Source organism: Eumetopias jubatus, unplaced genomic scaffold, assembly GCF_037043125.1.
Source record: "Eumetopias jubatus isolate StellerSeaLion01/CBP00866 unplaced genomic scaffold, mEumJub1_p1.0 scaffold_7, whole genome shotgun sequence".
Lineage (NCBI taxonomy): Eukaryota > Metazoa > Chordata > Mammalia > Carnivora > Otariidae > Eumetopias > Eumetopias jubatus.
Genome location: NW_028274813.1, coordinates 61,620,064 through 61,637,999, shown reverse-complemented (window position 1 = coordinate 61,637,999; position 17,936 = coordinate 61,620,064). Strand labels below are relative to the sequence as shown.

At 39.6% G+C, this 17,936-nt stretch overlaps 1 protein-coding gene across 4 annotated transcripts in view; it reads right to left on the bottom strand.

Moving 5' to 3' along the window:
- BAZ1A (bromodomain adjacent to zinc finger domain 1A) overlaps window positions 1-14,747 on the bottom strand; it is a 96,046-nt gene extending 81,299 nt beyond the window's left edge. For 2 of the 4 annotated variants that reach the window (XM_028114759.2, XM_028114760.2), the window contains exons 1-3: window positions 14,517-14,747; window positions 13,861-14,031; window positions 846-1,124 (exon numbers count right to left, since the gene is read on the bottom strand). In XM_028114759.2, coding sequence (XP_027970560.1) covers window positions 846-1,124; window positions 13,861-13,973 — 392 coding nt within the window. In that variant the 5' untranslated portion in view covers window positions 13,974-14,031; window positions 14,517-14,747. Of the gene's footprint in view, window positions 1-845; window positions 1,125-13,860; window positions 14,046-14,516 lie in introns of those variants that run through there. The other 2 variants (XM_088024640.1, XM_028114758.2) reach the window with 2 other exon arrangements.
- Between the last annotated feature and the right edge of the window lie 3,189 nt (window positions 14,748-17,936).

Sequence of the window (17,936 nt, the reverse complement as noted above, 5' to 3'; positions counted from 1 at the left end):
TCTGTCACAGAATGTGATAGATCCATAAAGTATAATTTATCAATAAAAATAAAGTACTGATACATGCTACAATGTGGATAAACTTTGAAAACAATACAGTAAGTGAAAGAACACAGGATACTATATATAATTCCAAGAGGCTATAAAAAGTTTTAATGCAAATAAAGATTATTATGATAAATATTAGTGACTAGCCAATCACAAATACTTAAGACTTTAGGAAAGCAGTAATAATTTTTAACTTAATGCCATTTAAAATTTTTGCATATGAAAAATTCATTTTTTTCTTGAAGAGCTGGGTAAGAGAGAACTCAGTGGAGAATATAAAACTCAGTCCTCATATTATCAGAGGAACTACTAAAACCCAGCAAGAAATACACGCATATTTAAACTATTAGGTAACATAATGAGGACAAAATAGGTATCTTTAAGGTTTTTTTTTTTTTAACTTGGAAATAAAGATGCAATTTCCATACAATGGAACTTACTATACAATAAACAAAAAAGAGAAGAAAGGCGGTTCATAAAGCAATGGACTGATCTTCAAGATATTTTAAATGAAAAAGGTATCAAGTATGTTACCTTTGGCATTAAAAGGGATGGGAGACTGTGTGTGCACATGCACACATGTGTACAAATACCTATGCATAGGTATTTGTCTTTGGTGGTCTGTATAGACATAAACTTGGGAAAAATATACTAACATTAGGGCTGTCTGTGGGGAGGGTGAGAGAGTAGTGGGAGGAGAGAAGGGAAGCTTTCCTCAGTTTACCTTTTTGTGTACTTTGAATTTTAAGTAATGTGAATGTATGCGTAACGAAAGAAAAAATTAAAAAGTACTTTACCTTGCACCATTGTTCCTAATGACTTCCACGGTTTCTTCAACAAAATAGCGATCCTTGACATATGCAAAAATATCATCACAAATTTCATGTAAGCGTGAACGATGGGTAAGGTTGGTCAAGTATAAAACTGGAATAATTAGTGGTTCTGGAAAACTCTGAAGATTCTGTCTTGCTTTTTTTTCTGACTCAAGTGCTTCCTGATAGGTCAGTCCAGGTCTACCCGTCACAGCACAACTCCACACAAGACTGTTGCACAGAATGGTTCGTTCAAAAAAGTCACTGATTAAAAAACAAAAACAAAAATCCATTCATTACCTATCATTTCACAAATTTTACATTAAAAGCTGATAAACGATTGTGTCCTCATTGCAAAATTTTATATAGAATCATAGAACAAGGAAGGATTTATTAACTGGTCAACTTACACACTAATACAAACCTAAGAAAAAGTATATTTAAACTAGACATTTATATTTTGCAATTTTAAGGTTCATTCAGCTAAAATTGGACTTTAATTTCCATCACTTCTGAAATTGGGAGTGAAATTGAAAATAAACTCAACCTTTCTTTTTTCTTCTAATCTTCAAAATTTTGTTCCAAAGCAGCCAAAACACTAGGGACAATTTAAGCACTTAGGTATGAACTTTATTTATTTATTTAAGATTTTATTTATTTATTTGACAGAGAGAGACACAGCGAGAGAGGGAACACAAGCAGGGGGAGTGGGAGAGAGAGAAGCAGGCTTTCTGTGGAGCAGGGAGCCCGATGAGGGGCTCGATCCCAGGACCCTGGGATCATGACCTGAGCCGAAGGCAGATGCCCAACTACTGAGCCATCCAGGCGCCCCTTAAGTATGAACTTTAAAAAGCTCTAACATAATAGTGAAAAACTGGCAAATCTAAGCATCTAATGATGACAAAGTTTAGGTAAATTACAGTACTTCATATAATGAAAAATCATAGGCATTAAAAAGTATGAGAGTTCTTAACATGTTCACAGGAAAAAAAAAACCACTTTCCAGTTTGATTTCCTCCTATATTTTTGAAAGTAAAACCTTACCAAAACAATATATATAATATGGTCCCACTTGAAAGAGAGAAAAAGAAAGGAAGGCAGGAAAAGAAAGATAGCCTAAGAAGCATAAAAGATTTCTAGAATGTTATACAAAAAACAAGGCAATAGCTACAGAGTAGGGATGGGCCTGGGGGACCATTATACTGAGTGCTTTTCTGCACTGTTGGAATTTCTTAATATGAGCATTTATTTCTTTTCAAAAATTCTATCCAGTCACTTTTAAAATGCAAGAGATCCATAATATGGAAAGATTTCTAAGGTACATTAAGTAGAAAAAACTCAAATCACTGAATAACACAATCCCATGTTCATTAATTAGAATAACAAAAATGTGTACTTATACAAATACTATAAACAGATGTTCCCTATAGAGAAAGGGAAGGACTGCAAAGGAAGGAAAAGGAAAATCTGTTATTCTGAATATGTCTATATTGCTTGAATTTGTATAATGAGCATGTACTTGTATTATTTTTATAATCAACAAATTTTAGAAAATGTTAGACGTACACAAAAAGGGTAATAATGGTTGCCACTAAGTGGTAAGATATGGGGTAAATGTCTTTCCTTCCTCTATACTTTGGTGTACTTTAACATAGTTTCATTTGTATATTCATCTGTAGAACAACAAAAACAAAAATGAAATCTATGGAAATAGAGAAATTAATCATATCCTAACATAAATGAGATCTACAGAGGTAGATGCACATGCCAAGCTACATAAGCCTAATTCAGTACAAAGATCCTTTGAGTAGTACCTTTCAGTAGAGGAGATAATGGATGTATATCATTAAAATTAAAATTACAAAGTGATTAAAAGATAGGTAGATATCCTTTGGGAGTTGAGAAGAAGGGAAGGAGAGACAGGCAAAAATGATCAAGAAATACTAGAACAGTTTTTTGGAGGAAGTGGTATTAAGAGTTAGGTAATAAAGGAAAAGTAGGGTTGTAGGGAGAAATACCAGAAAGAGAAATGATGAATGTAATATGGTTCTCATAAACAAGAAAATCTATATCAGATAGACAATTTATTAGCTAAGAGATTGACAACAGATATACCCAATAAGTGGTCATCAATGGTGCAGAGTAAAATGAAAGAATGGATGGATCTTGAAAGAGGTCTTAAGTTTTACTGCCTAAAACTGCAGTTCACTAGAAAGCTTTGTAAAAGTTTTAAGACTTTTTATTATTGGGACAAACGTATCTGTAATACTTAGGTTAACAAGCCAACACAGAATCAGCGCATGGTGTATGTGAGGTTTTCTGATAGTTTAAACTATATTTAATGCTGTTTAAGAAAAATATATTTCAAATTTACATTAACTAGTCTCTAAACCAGTGCTAACAGAAATAAAATACTAGCCACACATATAATTTTAAATTTTCTAGTAGCCATATTAAAAAAATTTCGAAGAGGGCGCCTGGGTGGCTCAGTTGGTTAAGCGACTGCCTTTGGCTCAGGTCATGATCCTGGAGTCCCAGGATTGAGTCCCACATTGGGTTCCCTGCTCAGCAGGGAGTCTACTTCTCCCTCTGACCCTCCCCCCTCTCATGCTCTCTCAAATAAAGAAATAAAATATTAAAAAAATAAATAAATAAAGTTTAAAGAGAAACACTAATTTTATATATTAACTACTTTTACATATTTTATTTAAATTTAACCCAGTACATCCCCAAATGCTTTATTTCAGTATGTGATCAATTTTAAATTCTTTAATAAACATTTTAAATTTGGGGGGGTACTAAGTATTCAGATTCCAGTATGTATTTTACCTTTATTGCCCATCTTAATTTTGATTAGTCACATTTCGAGTTCTTAATAACCCCTGGGGCCAAGTAATGGCTCTGGTGTTGGACAGCACGGCTCTAACCATAGTGATTTGGTATTTGATAGCCTAGGGTATTTCATGCCATGTCAGGGAGACAGACTTTATACTTAGATGCAATAAGTAGATAGATGCACTATTTAGATGTGTTGACATTGTTCAAAATACCAGAGAGCAATGGCACAAGTGCCACAAACCTCCATTAAACATGTGTTACAACGCAGAAAAATAAGATAGTCAGTAACCATTGTTGTACATATGGCTCTTCTTCTATACCCAGGTTTCCACCTCCTCTTGCAACATGTTTGTACTGTTTGTTTCCCTTGTGTCTATCTACCCTGCAAAGTTGTTACATTATAGCCCTGCTGTGTACAAAGATCTACCCTCAGGAGGAGGGAGACAAGGACACGGTCATTTTAAAGCAAGCAAGCAAGCAAAAAAAAAAAAAAAAGAAAAGAAAAACAAAAAAAACAAGCAAGCAAAAAGGCCCAAGGAATATATTTCTCCTGATTCATTATCTCCTACCAGCATGGCACTATCTCTAACATTTTATACCTTCACTTTCTCACACTTCTGTAATTCTGCTCTCCATCCATTTGCCATACACATTCAAATATGTAGGATTTTGTTAACAATAGTGAACTCTAGGGGGTAGGTAACAGTGCCTCCTCAATTTCTATAAGAATATAAGATCATGAAAATTTTACAAGAAGTACATTTTACTATTGTGAACAAAATTTTTAAAAAAAATACTGTTTTATATGAATATGTTTAGGCTAATATAGATTATGTGTCCAATTTATTACTATATTCCTTCAACTATCTTCTTTTTTTTTTTTTTTTAAAGATTTTATTTATTTATTTGAGAGAGAGAGAGTGAGAGATAGCATGAGAGGGAAGAGGGTCAGCGGGAGAAGCAGACTCCCCGCCGAGCAGGGAGCCCGATGCGGGACTCGATCCCGGGACTCCAGGATCATGACCTGAGCCGAAGGCAGTCGCTTAACCAACTGAGCCACCCAGGCGCCCCCCTTCAACTATCTTCTTTACCAGAGATGAGTATACTACTGGCCTGGAGGCCAAATCTAGCCTTCCACCTGTTTTTGTAGTTTTACTGGAACACAACCACACCCATACCTTTAGGTATTGTCTATGTATTGCTTTCTCACTATGTCCTATGGAGTTCAGTATGTACAGGAGACACCACTGCCTACAAAGTCTAAAATTTGATTTTATTTGGCCCTTTAAGAAAAAGTTTGATGACCTGCTCTTTATCATTATTTCTTAAGAAAAAAATTGCTTCTGAGTTACCAGCTCGACTGCCAGCAAGAACACACCTTTAATTAACATAAAGTCAACCAACACTCTGGGGAACAAACTAAGGATCAAAGGGCAACATACTGTTAACTTACAGGGTTATTTGGAAAACCAAAAATCTACTAGAATAAGATTAAGAATGACATGACATACAGAATGGCTAAAATTAACAACACCGTAAACAACAGATGTTGGCAGGCATGTGGAGAAAGGGGAACCTTCTTGCACTGTTGGTGGGAATGCAAAGTGAGGCAGCCACTCTGGAGAACAGTATGGAGGTTCCTAAAAAACTACCCCATGACCCAGCAATTGCACTACTAGGTATTTACCCAAGGGATACAAAAATATTGATTTGAAGGGATACATGACTGATGTTTATAGCAGCCTTATCAATAATAGCCAAATCATGGAAAGAACCCAAATGTCCATGAACTGATGAATGGATAAAGAAGATGTGGTATACACACATACACTGGAATATTACTCATCCGTAAAAAGGAATGAAACCTTGCCATTTGCAACAACGTGGATGGAACTATAGTATGCTAAGCAAAATAAGTCAGAGAAAGACAAATACCATGATTCCACTCATATGTGGAATTTAAGAAACAAAACAAATGAACATGGGGGGAAAAAAGAGACAAGCAAACCAGTTTTAACTCTTAACTACAGAGAACAAACTGAGAGGTTGCTGGAAGGGAGGCGGGCAGGAGGCTGGGTTATATGGGTGATGGGTATTAAGGAGGGCACTTGTGGGGGAGCCTGGGTGGCTCAGTCGTTAAGCGTCTGCTTTCGGCTCAGGTCATGATCCCAGGTTCCTGGGATGGAGCCCTGCAGCGAGCTCCCTGCTCAGCGGGAAGCCTGCTTCTCCCTCTCCCACCCCCCTGCTTGTGTTCCTTCTCTCGCTGTGTCTCTCTCTGTCAAATAAATAAATAAAATCTTTAAAAAAAAAAAAAAGGAGGGCACTTGTGCTGAGCACTGGGTGTTGTATTTAAGTGATGAATCACTAAACTCTATAGAGCAGATTAGGAGATCTTGGGCATGGCTGACTTAACATGCCTAATGTTATTTAGAGAAAAATCAGCTAGATGAAAATTACATTTATTACATTTATTCATAAATGGTCAGAAGGAAAGTTACATTAATTAAAAATATATTAATTTAAAAAACCATTAAAGACGTATTACTTTGCACTTTACTTAGTGCTGCCTCAGACTTAGATAATGACATATAAGGCAGGTTCCTAAAATCTGCAGATGACCCTAAGGTGGGGGATAGCAATAAAGATTTTTTAAATCTAGAGACTAAAAAACCCTAAATAGAAATCAACAAAAGTAAAACATTATAGTAGCTTAACAAAAGTCTTAGCTTAACAATGAATGTAAAAAAGGCAAATTTTAAGGGAAACTGCAAATTCATACTTCTATGCCTTTCTATAGTTTCCTCAGCTTAAAAAGTATTCTTTAGAGCATCCTCTGGTTAGAATGCCCTTTTTCTCCATTCTGGTTTTTTTTTTAAATATTTTATTTATTTATTTGACAGAGAGAGACAAAGTGAGAGGGAACACAAGTAGGGGTAATGGGAGAGGGAGAAGCAGGCTCCTTGCTGAGCAGGGAGCCTGACGTGGGGCTCAATCCCAGGACCCTGGGACCATGACCTGAGCTGAGGCAGACGCTTAATGACTGAGCCACCCAGGTGCCCCTCCATTCGGTATCTTGATAGCTCCATCTTTCAGGACCCAACTCAGATGTTCTCTCCTTATTCCAGCGCTTCCTCAACTCCCCAGCAGTTATCAGCTCCATTATCTATGGTCCCATTACACAGGCTCCATAGCACACGTGATTTATGCCATTGTGTTATACATTCATTCCTCACTAGAGGGACAAATTATCTCAGTATCTCCAGACTCTCCAAAGCATATTGTCAAGAGTAATGAACAAACATACATGTTTGTATTTTAACATCGGCAGCCCACATTTATTTTTATGTGTATCTAAACAGAGAAAGTATACATATGAATGTGAAGGAGAGAAAAGTGTCTGAATCTCAGTTTACCACTTGTAGAATGTGTCTTTGGGTAAATTACACAACCTCATTGAACCTGGTTCCCCTCTATAAAATGGGGATATCTTCCATGAATAGTTAATATGAAAATTAAGTAAGATAATAATATTGTATGCCCAGTATATGTACACTCAATAAATAGCATCAATTCTAACTGTTCAGGTACCATATTTGCAAAGAGATCCTAGAAAAATACACAGAATAACCAGGGTGATAGAGGAACATTGTCAGAGGAACTCATGAAAGACTTGAGCATTTTTGGAAAAAAAAGTTTGGCATTGGGAAGAAGGGTAGCCAAGAGGGATTAACTGCAGAGAGATTACCAATGGACTCCCAAAATCCAATCAGGAAGACCAGGCATAAAATCTTACCAGTTGCTCAGTGGTAGGCCTTCTCCAAAGAGAGCTGAAGGTATGGAGGCTCCTTAGCAACATAATTGATACTTGTTTCTCACAAGAAGATAGTTTATTTTACCACCTCTTTAATAGGGCTAGCCTTGAGATTGGCTTTGACCAACATAATACAGAAATGACATTGACAGACTTCTGCTCTCACCCTCTTGGAACCCTGAGACCAACACCTAAAGCAGCCCATGTTAGTCTTCTGAGGATGAAAAACCACATGATTAAGAAAAGCCATCTCAGTATTAATATATCACATTGTACACTTTATTTTTTAAAAGATTTTATTTATTTATTTATTTGACAGAGAGAGAGAGACAGTGAGAGAGGGAACACAAGCAGGGGGAGTGGAAGAGGGAGAAGCAGGCTTCCCGCAGAGCAGGGAGCCCAATGCGGGGGATCATGACTCCAGCTGAAGGCAGACGCTTAACCACTGAGCTACCCAGGCGCCCCTCACATTGTACACTTTAAATACCTTACAAATCTATTGTTATACTATACTTCAATAAAGCTAGGGGAAAAAAGGTAACACATACACATGAAAGAAAGAAAAGCCATCCCAGCTGAGGTCCCTGACATATGACTGAGGCTACCTCTTACTCTATCCAGCCTCAGCCTAGCCTCTAGCTAACTATAGCTAAATGAGTGAGCACACAGGCCAGGAGAAACCACATTGGCAATCCACAGAACAGTGAGCAAATAAAATGGATGATTATTTTGAACCAGTAAGTTTTAGGATGGCTCGTTACACAATAACTGTTAAGACATATTCTGTCTGAAGAAAGAGTGTATTAACACAAAACATGGTAGCCTACTAAGTGGATAAAAATTAAAGGAAAGGCATTTAGGAATCTCTGCTACACCATCTAAGAAAAAAAGACTCATAGACCCAAATATTGGGATCATGTAGCAGACTTATTCCTAAAGAGGAGCTGAAAACCTAATTTGAAGATACTAGCTATGAAGATTATCTGATTTTCCTTAAAAATTCCATGCTCACCAAATGGCCTTCAGATAATAATTAGATTTCACACATACCTAATTATCAGTATGAGAACTGGTCTGTATGAAAGACATTTTTCCTGACTGTAAACCAATGGCATTCTAGTTTGTGTATTTAATATCTAGAGCTTAATCATTGGGGACATAGTAAAGAAGTCAAATGTCTGGGCAGACAACAGAGTGGTGCCTACCCAAAGATCTAGGAAGTGAGCTTGATTCAAAGCAGTGCCCTATGTTCTTGGTGCATGTTTCTGCAAGCTTCAACAAATATTAGGAAAAATTCTCCATAATATGTACCATGTGCATAGTAAATAAGAACATTAACTCTAGAGTCTTAGGTATGTGAGTGAAAAGTCCAGGGTCACCAACTGCTAGATAGGTGGTTTTCGACACTGATCTCAGACTTACTCTCTTTACACCAAATCCGGTTTCCTTATCTGTAAAAGAGGGCTATTGAAAGGCTTGAATTAACAAATGAGGAGCTGATTAACTATGAAAATCAGATTAAACACCTTTCACTAGAAAGCCTGGCTGAAACATAAGCCGGACTATAAGTAATGAAGAGGTTCCTACATTTTGTATGAAAAGTGTAACTCACTCGAAGATGGTAAAAACATTCCAATTCCAAGGGTCTAAGTGGCTAAAAAAATAAGTTATTTTATTTGGGAAATGAAGTCATTCAGTAATACAACAAACCACCTTCCTTATCCCCCCACTCTAGAATTCCTAGTATTCAGACCTGACTGCTCCATTTTTTAACAATCCACAATCCTAAATAAATAAATAAATAAAAAACTGTCAGCTAACCAAATTACAGAATAAATTTTTATCTTATCTAAGAGATTAAAGCACATGCTTTATTCTGCTCTCTTTGCCTATGAGCTTAGTTTGTGTTTGTGTGTGTGTGTGTGTGTGTGTGTGTGTGTGTGTGTGTGTGTGTGTGTGTGTGTGTGTGTGTTGGAGGGGGATGGGGGAATAAAATCTTTTTTAAAGTATAGCTGACAGGGGCGCCTGGGTGGCTCAGTTGGTTAAGCAACTGCCTTTGGCTCAGGTCATGATCCTGGAGTCCCAGGATCGAGTCCCACATCCGGCTCCCTGCTCAGCAGGGAGTCTGCTTCTCTGACCCTCCCCCCTCTCATGTGCTCTCTCTCTCTAGCTCATTCTCTCTCTCAAATAAATAAATAAAATCTAAAAAAAAATAAAGTACAGCTGACATACAATGATGTTACATTAGTTTCAGGTGTACAACTTAGTGATTTGACAAGCTTAAACATTATGCTATATTCACTACATGTGTAGCTACCATCTGTCCCGTAACACTGGTATTACAACATCACTGACTATAGAATTGAGGGTTTTTTTGTGAGCTTAGTATTTTTTGTAACATTTTTTTCCCCTAGATTCCACATATAAGAGAGATTGTTGGTATTTTCCCTTTCTGTCTGACTTACTTTATTTAGGATAATGACTTCAAGGTCAATCCATTTTGTCCCAAATGGCAAGATTTCATTTTTTTTTTAATGGCTGAGTAATATTCCTTTGTATATCCACCACAATTTCTTTATCCATTCATCCACTGATAAACACTTAGGGTGTTTCCATATTTTGGCTATTGTACGCAATGCTGCAATGAACATGGGAGTGCATATATAATTTCAAATTAGTGGTTTTTAAAATTTGGATAAACACCCGGAAACAGAGTTGTTGGATCATTTGGTAGTTCTATTTTTTTAAGTTCTTGAGGCACTTCCATACTGTCTTCCAGGGTGGCTGCACCAATTTGTTTCCACCAACAGTGCAGAAGAGTTCACTTTTCTCCACATCCTAGGCAGCAACTCTTATGCTAGTCTTTTTGATAACAGCCATTCTAACAGGTGTGGGGCGGGATCTCACTGGTTCTGATTTGCATTTCCCTGATGATTAAGGATGTATAGCGTCTTCTCATGTTCCTGTTAGCCATCTATATGTCTCCTTTAGAAAAATAGCTATTCAGATCTTCTGCCCATGTTTTAGTTGTTTTTTTTATTTTGCTATTGAGTTGTATGAGTTCTTTATAATTTGAATATTAGCCCCAATTGGATATATAATTTGCAAATATTTTCTCCCAAGTCAGTAGGTCACCTTTTTGTTTTGATGTTTTCCTTTTCTCTGCAGAAACTTTTTAGTTTCATATGGTCCCACTTGTTTATATTTGCTCTTGTTGCTTTTGCTTTCAGTGTTAGATTAAAAAAATCATCGCCAAGAACTACGTCAAGGAGCTTACCGCTTAGGAGTTTTATGGTTTCAAAACTTACGTTAAAGTCTTTAATTCATTTTGAGTTTATTTTTGTGTGTAACACAAAAACAGTGGTCCAGTATATTCTTTTATGCTTTAGCTTACGCATTTGCCTACAGTTAATGTGCTATTTTTAACGAGTCTTCTTTACTTATGGAAAGCAGGTCGAACAAGAGTTAGCAATTAGTTAAAGAGCATGTAGTTCAAACAAACAGAAAAAGGAGTTTGTACTGTATAATCGCTAAGGATCCATCCTGGTCACAGTCCCTTTCTCAAAAAATTCAGCGTCTAGGAAAAGAGAAAATTTGAGGCAACAAATGTATTGCATTACCATGCAATAACTACCATCTTACACTAGACAAAATGGAGAGATGATCATTTCTGCCTAGGACAAAGGAGAAAGTGTTAGGCTATTATATCACATAGATAAAGACAGAAAACTAACAATTAAAAGGTCACTGGCAACTTCTAAGATCCAGAATCAAAGGGAAAATTTACTTTGCATTGTGTTGCAAAGGGAACAAGGCAGGGAGGTGTAGAAAATCTCTTTGAGATTGATTAAGGTTAAAAAGGTTATATTGGAGAAATCAAAACCTGAGCAAATAGATGAGCATAGTGGTCTTCACACCCCTACAAAAGACAAATATTCATATAATGCACTTAAAGGGTAATCTTCAAACAAATTCACATAAACCAATTGGTGATTTAATGAATGAGTGAAAACAGAGGTTTCCTTCTCCCAGACTTGTGCCAAGGGTCAGATTACCATAATACTAAGGATCACCGTATACCATACACCATGAATGCAGTTTTCGAAAGCTCTCTCTGTAATCATCTAAGAGAGAGAAAGTAATCCAAAATTTAACATAATTAAATGTCAGTCTTCTTCCTTTTTTGCCAATTCAAAGTCACAAAAATTGATACCTACGAACACTAGTAGCTCTGTTTTGTTCAGGGTAAATGATTAAATATCTTTGCTCCCAAACCAACTGCCTTTCCAGAACTGTGAAATTCCAAAAACCCACATACTTCATCACAGAGAAAACAACAAAAACAAAAAAACCAACTATTTAGAAAAATTCATTAGTGTTATAAGACTACAAAGGACACAGTTCCTTAATATCAGTGGAAGGCAGTAGGTTTGGAATACCAAAAATCTCTTCCTTTATTTTGGCATTTCAAATTTTTCAGATTTCTCCACATCCTAGTGGAGATTATAGTAAGTCATCAAGAACCAAAGTATACAAAAAGTTTAATTCAATCTCAAATAAATAAATAAAATCTTTAAAAAAAAAAGGATACAGCCCATATTCATGTACCCTTCTAGCGTGAGAAAAGTCTCTTAAACAGATAAGACTGCTTAATTCGAAGGGACAAAGTTTGAAACTTAAGCCTGTTTTCTATTTTGTTGGCATTCTTAAATATAAATTGGGAATTATTACCGAGGATTTTAATTTAAACTTAAAAAAAGACATCATCCTTGTCAAGTTACCTAATCCAAATTCACTTAAGTAGTTACAAGAGTGAACTCTATTTGAGTAACAAAACAAGTCTGTACAGGAGCAGAGTTAAGATGTGCACTCCTATTTAAAAGTACAGTCGGCTGAAAAACTTCTCCAGATATAACAAGTTTATGTGTAACTCTTTCTGTGGAGCTAAAGAAAAAGCAGCCTTACTTTAAAAGCTCAAAGGAACTGACTTTTCTAACCTCACTGCTCATTTCTCCGACAGGTGCAGCCTTTGCCTAAAGCCCTCCCTCGATCAAGCCCCCTCTCAGAAAAGGTGTCTCCTACACACAATTTATTTCGTCGCTATAACATTTGGTTTCTAAGCCACAAAGGGATTCCTTCTGAGCGGAGAGGATAAAAAGCACAAGAAAAAGGGAAGATCAGGCTGTTTTATTGATCGACCAATTCAGGATCTCACTTGGAGATCCTGTTTAAACACACATCTCTAAAACACCCCAGTATTTGGTGTCACAGGACAAGGGGATCTCTTGGGATAAACCAGGCGAGGTGCTGAGGATTTAGTAGTTGAAACTACACAGGCAGCAGCTCCCGGATTCTTATCAAAACAATAGCGAGTGGCACATGTCAGGCAGCCCACATGCGCAGGGGGATAAAAAGAGGAGACTGGCTGAGGCTGGAGTTGAACTTGTCTTAACCCCCTCCCCCAACAGCCACCGCCGCCCTTGGTACTACGCGAAAGTGATAACTACGGGCGCCCGGTGCCCCGCTCTCTCCCCCTTCTCTCCACACCCCCCCACCCCCGCCCGAACCCGACTTCTTCCTCACCAAGGTCTCCCGGAGGCGGAGACGCTGAGTTCTCCGGGGCAGGGAGTTAGTCACCAAGAAGAGGTGGTGACAGAGCACTCAGCTCGCGTCGCACACTCCGAGGCCTAGCCGCACCGGACGGAGAGGCCGCCAGTGGAGGCTCTCGTGTCCCGGGCCCCACTGCCCCTGGCCCGCCAGGGAGCCCCCTCCTTCCCGGAGTCTCAACTCCGCTCCCTCCCTTCCTCCCTCGCTCCCCTCCCCTCCCTTAGGCAGCTCCAACGTCAGGCTCCACTGTCGACCGAGGAGACGAGCCCAGCCCGGCCGTTTCCTGCCCCCGGGGGCGGGGATTCCCTCTCCCGGCCGGGGGACGGGGGCCCCGTGCCACTGACCCGAGCGGGGATCCCCTCGGCCGCCGGGCGGGGATCCCGGAACTGGCCCCGGAGTGCGCGTGTGGCCGAGGCGGGGAGGGGCGAGGCGGGGAGTTTCCGCTGTTTGGCGGCCGGGCGGCAGCCGCGGCTAGAAGCGGTCCCCACGGCCGGCCGAGGACCCCAGCTTTCTCGGCCCCGGCCCGCACTCCCCACGCGCGCCACGGCCGGTCGCGCCGCCCGGGGACCCCGCGCAGTCACCGGGTCGGGCTCGGGGGACAGAGAAACGCGGGCCCGCGGTCAGCCGTCACTTTCAAGTCGCCCCGCCAGAAGCCCAAGGCGAGGAAAAGGAGAGAGACAAAAGGACGCTGGGGAGGGAGTCCCCACACTCCCTCGCACCCCCCGCGCCCGGCCCGGCCCTTACTCGTAGTGGCGGAAGATCTCGTTGGTGACTTTACAGTAGAAAACTTCCTCGTCCGGCCGCAGGTCCGCGGGCGGCTTCTGTCTCACAAACGGCTTTCGGTGTAGCAGCGGCATCTCCTGTCCGCCCGCGGGCTCACCCGGACCCTTGGCCGCCCGCGTCGGCCCCGCTTCCCTATCAAAATTGGAGGGAAAGGAAAGCCGGTAAGGTGGGGAGCGCTCGGCGGCGGCGTGGGCCAGTCCGCGCGCCGGGGGAAGCTCGACTGCCTTTTGTGTGACTGACGCGCCCGCGGCTGCCACCGAAGCCGAGGTCGCTCCTGCCGCTACTGGGGTATTGAGCCAGCCGAGCCGCCGCCTATGCCCTCCCAGCGCGCCCCACCTCCGCACGCCCGGCTGCCGGCTCACAATGGGGCCGCACGCCCCGCCGCGGGCGGGCGGTGCGGGAACGGCGACGGCCCCCTCCCCCAGCGCCGGCTCCCAGCCCGCCGCCGCCGCCGCCGCCTCGGGCTCGCAACGTGCTTGGCGCGCAGCCGGCCGGCCCGACGCCGCGAGGAGCTCGCTGCGGGCGGACCCCGGCGCCGCTCCGCTTTGTTCCCCCGCTCGCCTACACTTCCCTGCCGGCGCCGGCCGGCTCCCGAACGACCACACGGAGCCCCTCACCTGCGAGCACGCCGACTGCCACTTCTCCACCTTTTCAACTACAAAGTGGGCGAGGGGAGTCTCTGTCCTCCCGGGGGGTCGCTTCTCGCCGGCCCCGCCGCGCCGCCAGCCGCCGCTTCTCCCGCTGCCACGGCCTGGCTCTGCGCGGGGGATCGCGTCCCACCGCCACTTCCCCGCCTCTCGGAGCTCCTGGGAAGTTTCTGATCTACTTTCGGCTCAGAAGGAGGAAGAGCTGTTGGGAGGAGCTTTTCACTTCTCGCTTCTACCTTTTTATTGGCTACTCGATGACTTTTACAGCCTGTCACTGATACAGGAAGAGACGGCGGAGAGCCTGGGAGAGCTACATTATTAATTAATGGAGCAACCCCTTGTGTAGAATCAGAAGCATCCTCCATGTTTGAGATTATCAGCCAAGAGATCTAGGGAAGGCGCTGGGGTTTCATAAACACATGGCTAACAAAGTAAAGCCTTCATCTTCAAGTCTGGCACCATCGCTTGGTTTCACGGTGGGGAAAGGATTCCAATTAAGATTTAACTTTTATTTTAAAGATGGGAAGAGAAATGAGGAATAAAAAATAGTATTTTGATATTTAACTCCAAATTAGAATTTTCATGTCTAAAAAAATATTTTGCTTGTGTAAACATCCTCCTTGAAAAGAAAATACCTTTCTTGACAGCAGTTCTCGTTAACATTTAAAGAGGGCAACTCAGTCAAAGATTAGCAGAGGAAAAGACCAAAAAAGTATGTTAGAAAATGTCATCATGCCTGTAGGACCCCCACACATTTAAAACTGAAAAAACACACCTTTAAAAAGTAATATTTGAAAAAAAGTAATTTTGTAATACGCCGCTGGAAATATTTTGCAAAGTATCAATATTCAATTCAGTCATACAGAATTTTGAAGGTTATGGATTTACTAGTGAAATTTCCCCTAAAGCAACTTTCCCATATCCACAATTTCCATTTGTGAAACTAATTTTAATGCACATAGTACATGTGACTTTTGAATTAAAAGGAATTTTTGAAACTACAAATAATTCCAAATGTTTGCCAGCTTTGTTTTAAGTGGTCTTTTTTGCTACTGCCCTTGACATTTGCTTATTTGTGGATTAACATGTAAGAATGAATCTATTAAGACGGTAGGTTTGAAGAACGGTCGTTCAACGAAGGACATAAGTACCAATACTGAAATGATCACAGTTATAGAAACAATGTGGGATCATCTTTACATCTTCAAATTAAGTACATGTGTACATTGGAGCAGAAAATGTAAGGGATCTATTCAAATTGCAAGTTATAATTTTTTAATTTCTTTCAAGATACTTTTATGACAGCTAGCAAAATAAAATTTGTGGAAGACACAATATACTTTGAGTGTTTTAAAAATCATTAGTAAAATTAATGCACCTTACTGTACGGATATAGAAATCGCAGAGGCTTGGAAATGTTCTCAGTACTAACTATATTCTTTAGTCTGGATAAACTCTCCAAAAAATTATGCACTCATTTAAACTGGCCTTGTACTTGAGTGACAATTTAGAATTCCCTACCTAGAAAGTATTTGATTTTCCAGGTGAAAATTTAGAACCCATAAAGGTAATCTCAAAAGAGGATCATGGAGGATGGATAAATTTATAAGTGCTAATGAAGCATTACTCTCACAATTCAAAATCCCAACTTAACTGGTAAGCTAAAAACAGAGGAAGTTTTCTCTGAATATATAATATTTGTATTTTTTAAAGCTCACTATTTTTTTAAGTTTTAATTTAAATTCTAGTTAACATACAGTGTAATATTTCAGGTGTACAATATCATGATTCAACACTTCCATACCTCACCCGGAGTCTTAGAGCTCACTATTTGATAAGGTGTTAAAATTTTGTTAAAATCATGATCAAAAATGTTGATTTTATTTTTATTAAATATAAATTTTTAAACAATTGGATTCTTTTTAGTACTAATTTGAAATTGAAATTTTATTCTACTTGATCATAATACTATTTCCCTACTACCATATGCAGATTTCAATAGTCATACCATCATAACTCAATTCTCTGAGTTACATACATAGGATTTATCTTAATGATTTGTGATATTTAATAATGTTATATAGTTGTTAATTGTTAATTCAAAATAATGTAAGTTTAGTAAATTTTAATTAACATTAGTTTAGTTTTGGTGTATTTATACTACTTGATCAAATTGATAGCCTTTCTAAGTTACCTCAAAATAATACTTCTTTTAAAGTTATCCTACACATTTATTACTGAAAGCTTACCTAAAGTATTTATTTCATATTTTAGTATCATGATTACTTCTTTATTACTACTTCTAGGCTTTTGAGAATGAAAAGCTCATTGCTATTTCAGGAGGTAGTTAAGGATACTGTCATGAAATAAGACTTTGTGTAACAAAAAATTGGAAATATTGTAAACTGAAAATTAAAGTATCACATAAAAAAGAAAGCAATGAAATTAAAATCATTTAATTTTTTAACAATTTAATTAAACATTTATCAGGCTTTTCTTATGTGCTAAGACACTACTAGCTCCTGGGATACACTATAAATATATCCTGGCCTTAAAAATCGTACAGTCTGGGGCGCCTGGATGGCTCAGTCAGTTAAGCGTCAGACTCTTAGTTTCGGCTCAGGTTATGATCTCCAGATTGTGGGATTGAGCCTGCATCGGGGCTCTGGGCTCAGCATGGAGTCTGCTTGGGATTCTCTACTTCTCCCTCTCCCTTTGTCCCTCCCACTGCTCACGCTCTCTCACTCTCTCTCAAATAAATCAAATATTTTTAAAAAATGTACATCTTACAGGAAAGACAAAAACAAGAATCGTGTGAGTACTAACGATCATGAGTAATATAATGCAAAAAGAGAAGTAGAAAAGATTAGAAGAAAGTATAGAAGGAGGACCCAGGATCTGTCTCAAATCAAGTCATCTTATACGGCGCAAGATTTGAAAGACAACAGAAAGCTCATGTTCCAGCATTTCCTCACAGGTCTCAGGATGCAGCCCCCCACCCTCTATTAGTCATCCCTCTGGGTGAAGACACCAATTGCCCCTGCTTAAATGTAAAATGTAAATATGCAAGTTAGGCAGGACATATATTAGCCTAATATCATCAAGACATAGTTTAATATTTGAGAAAGCATACTGCCTTATGTAAGTAAAAACAAGACAAATCTACGAAATATCTATTTTAAAAGCTTGAGCTAGAATACTTTTCCTGTCATCTATTGACTGATTAAGAAAGGCTGTACTTAGGTGGCTTGGTGACACAGTAATTACTTAGAGCTGAAAGAATTGTTTGGGAACTCTTAATTCTCTCATTTTGCAGCTGAGGAAACTCAAGCTCAGGAAATAAAATCTAGGCCTCTTGACTCTGTCCAGTCTGTTTAGACCACACTGCTT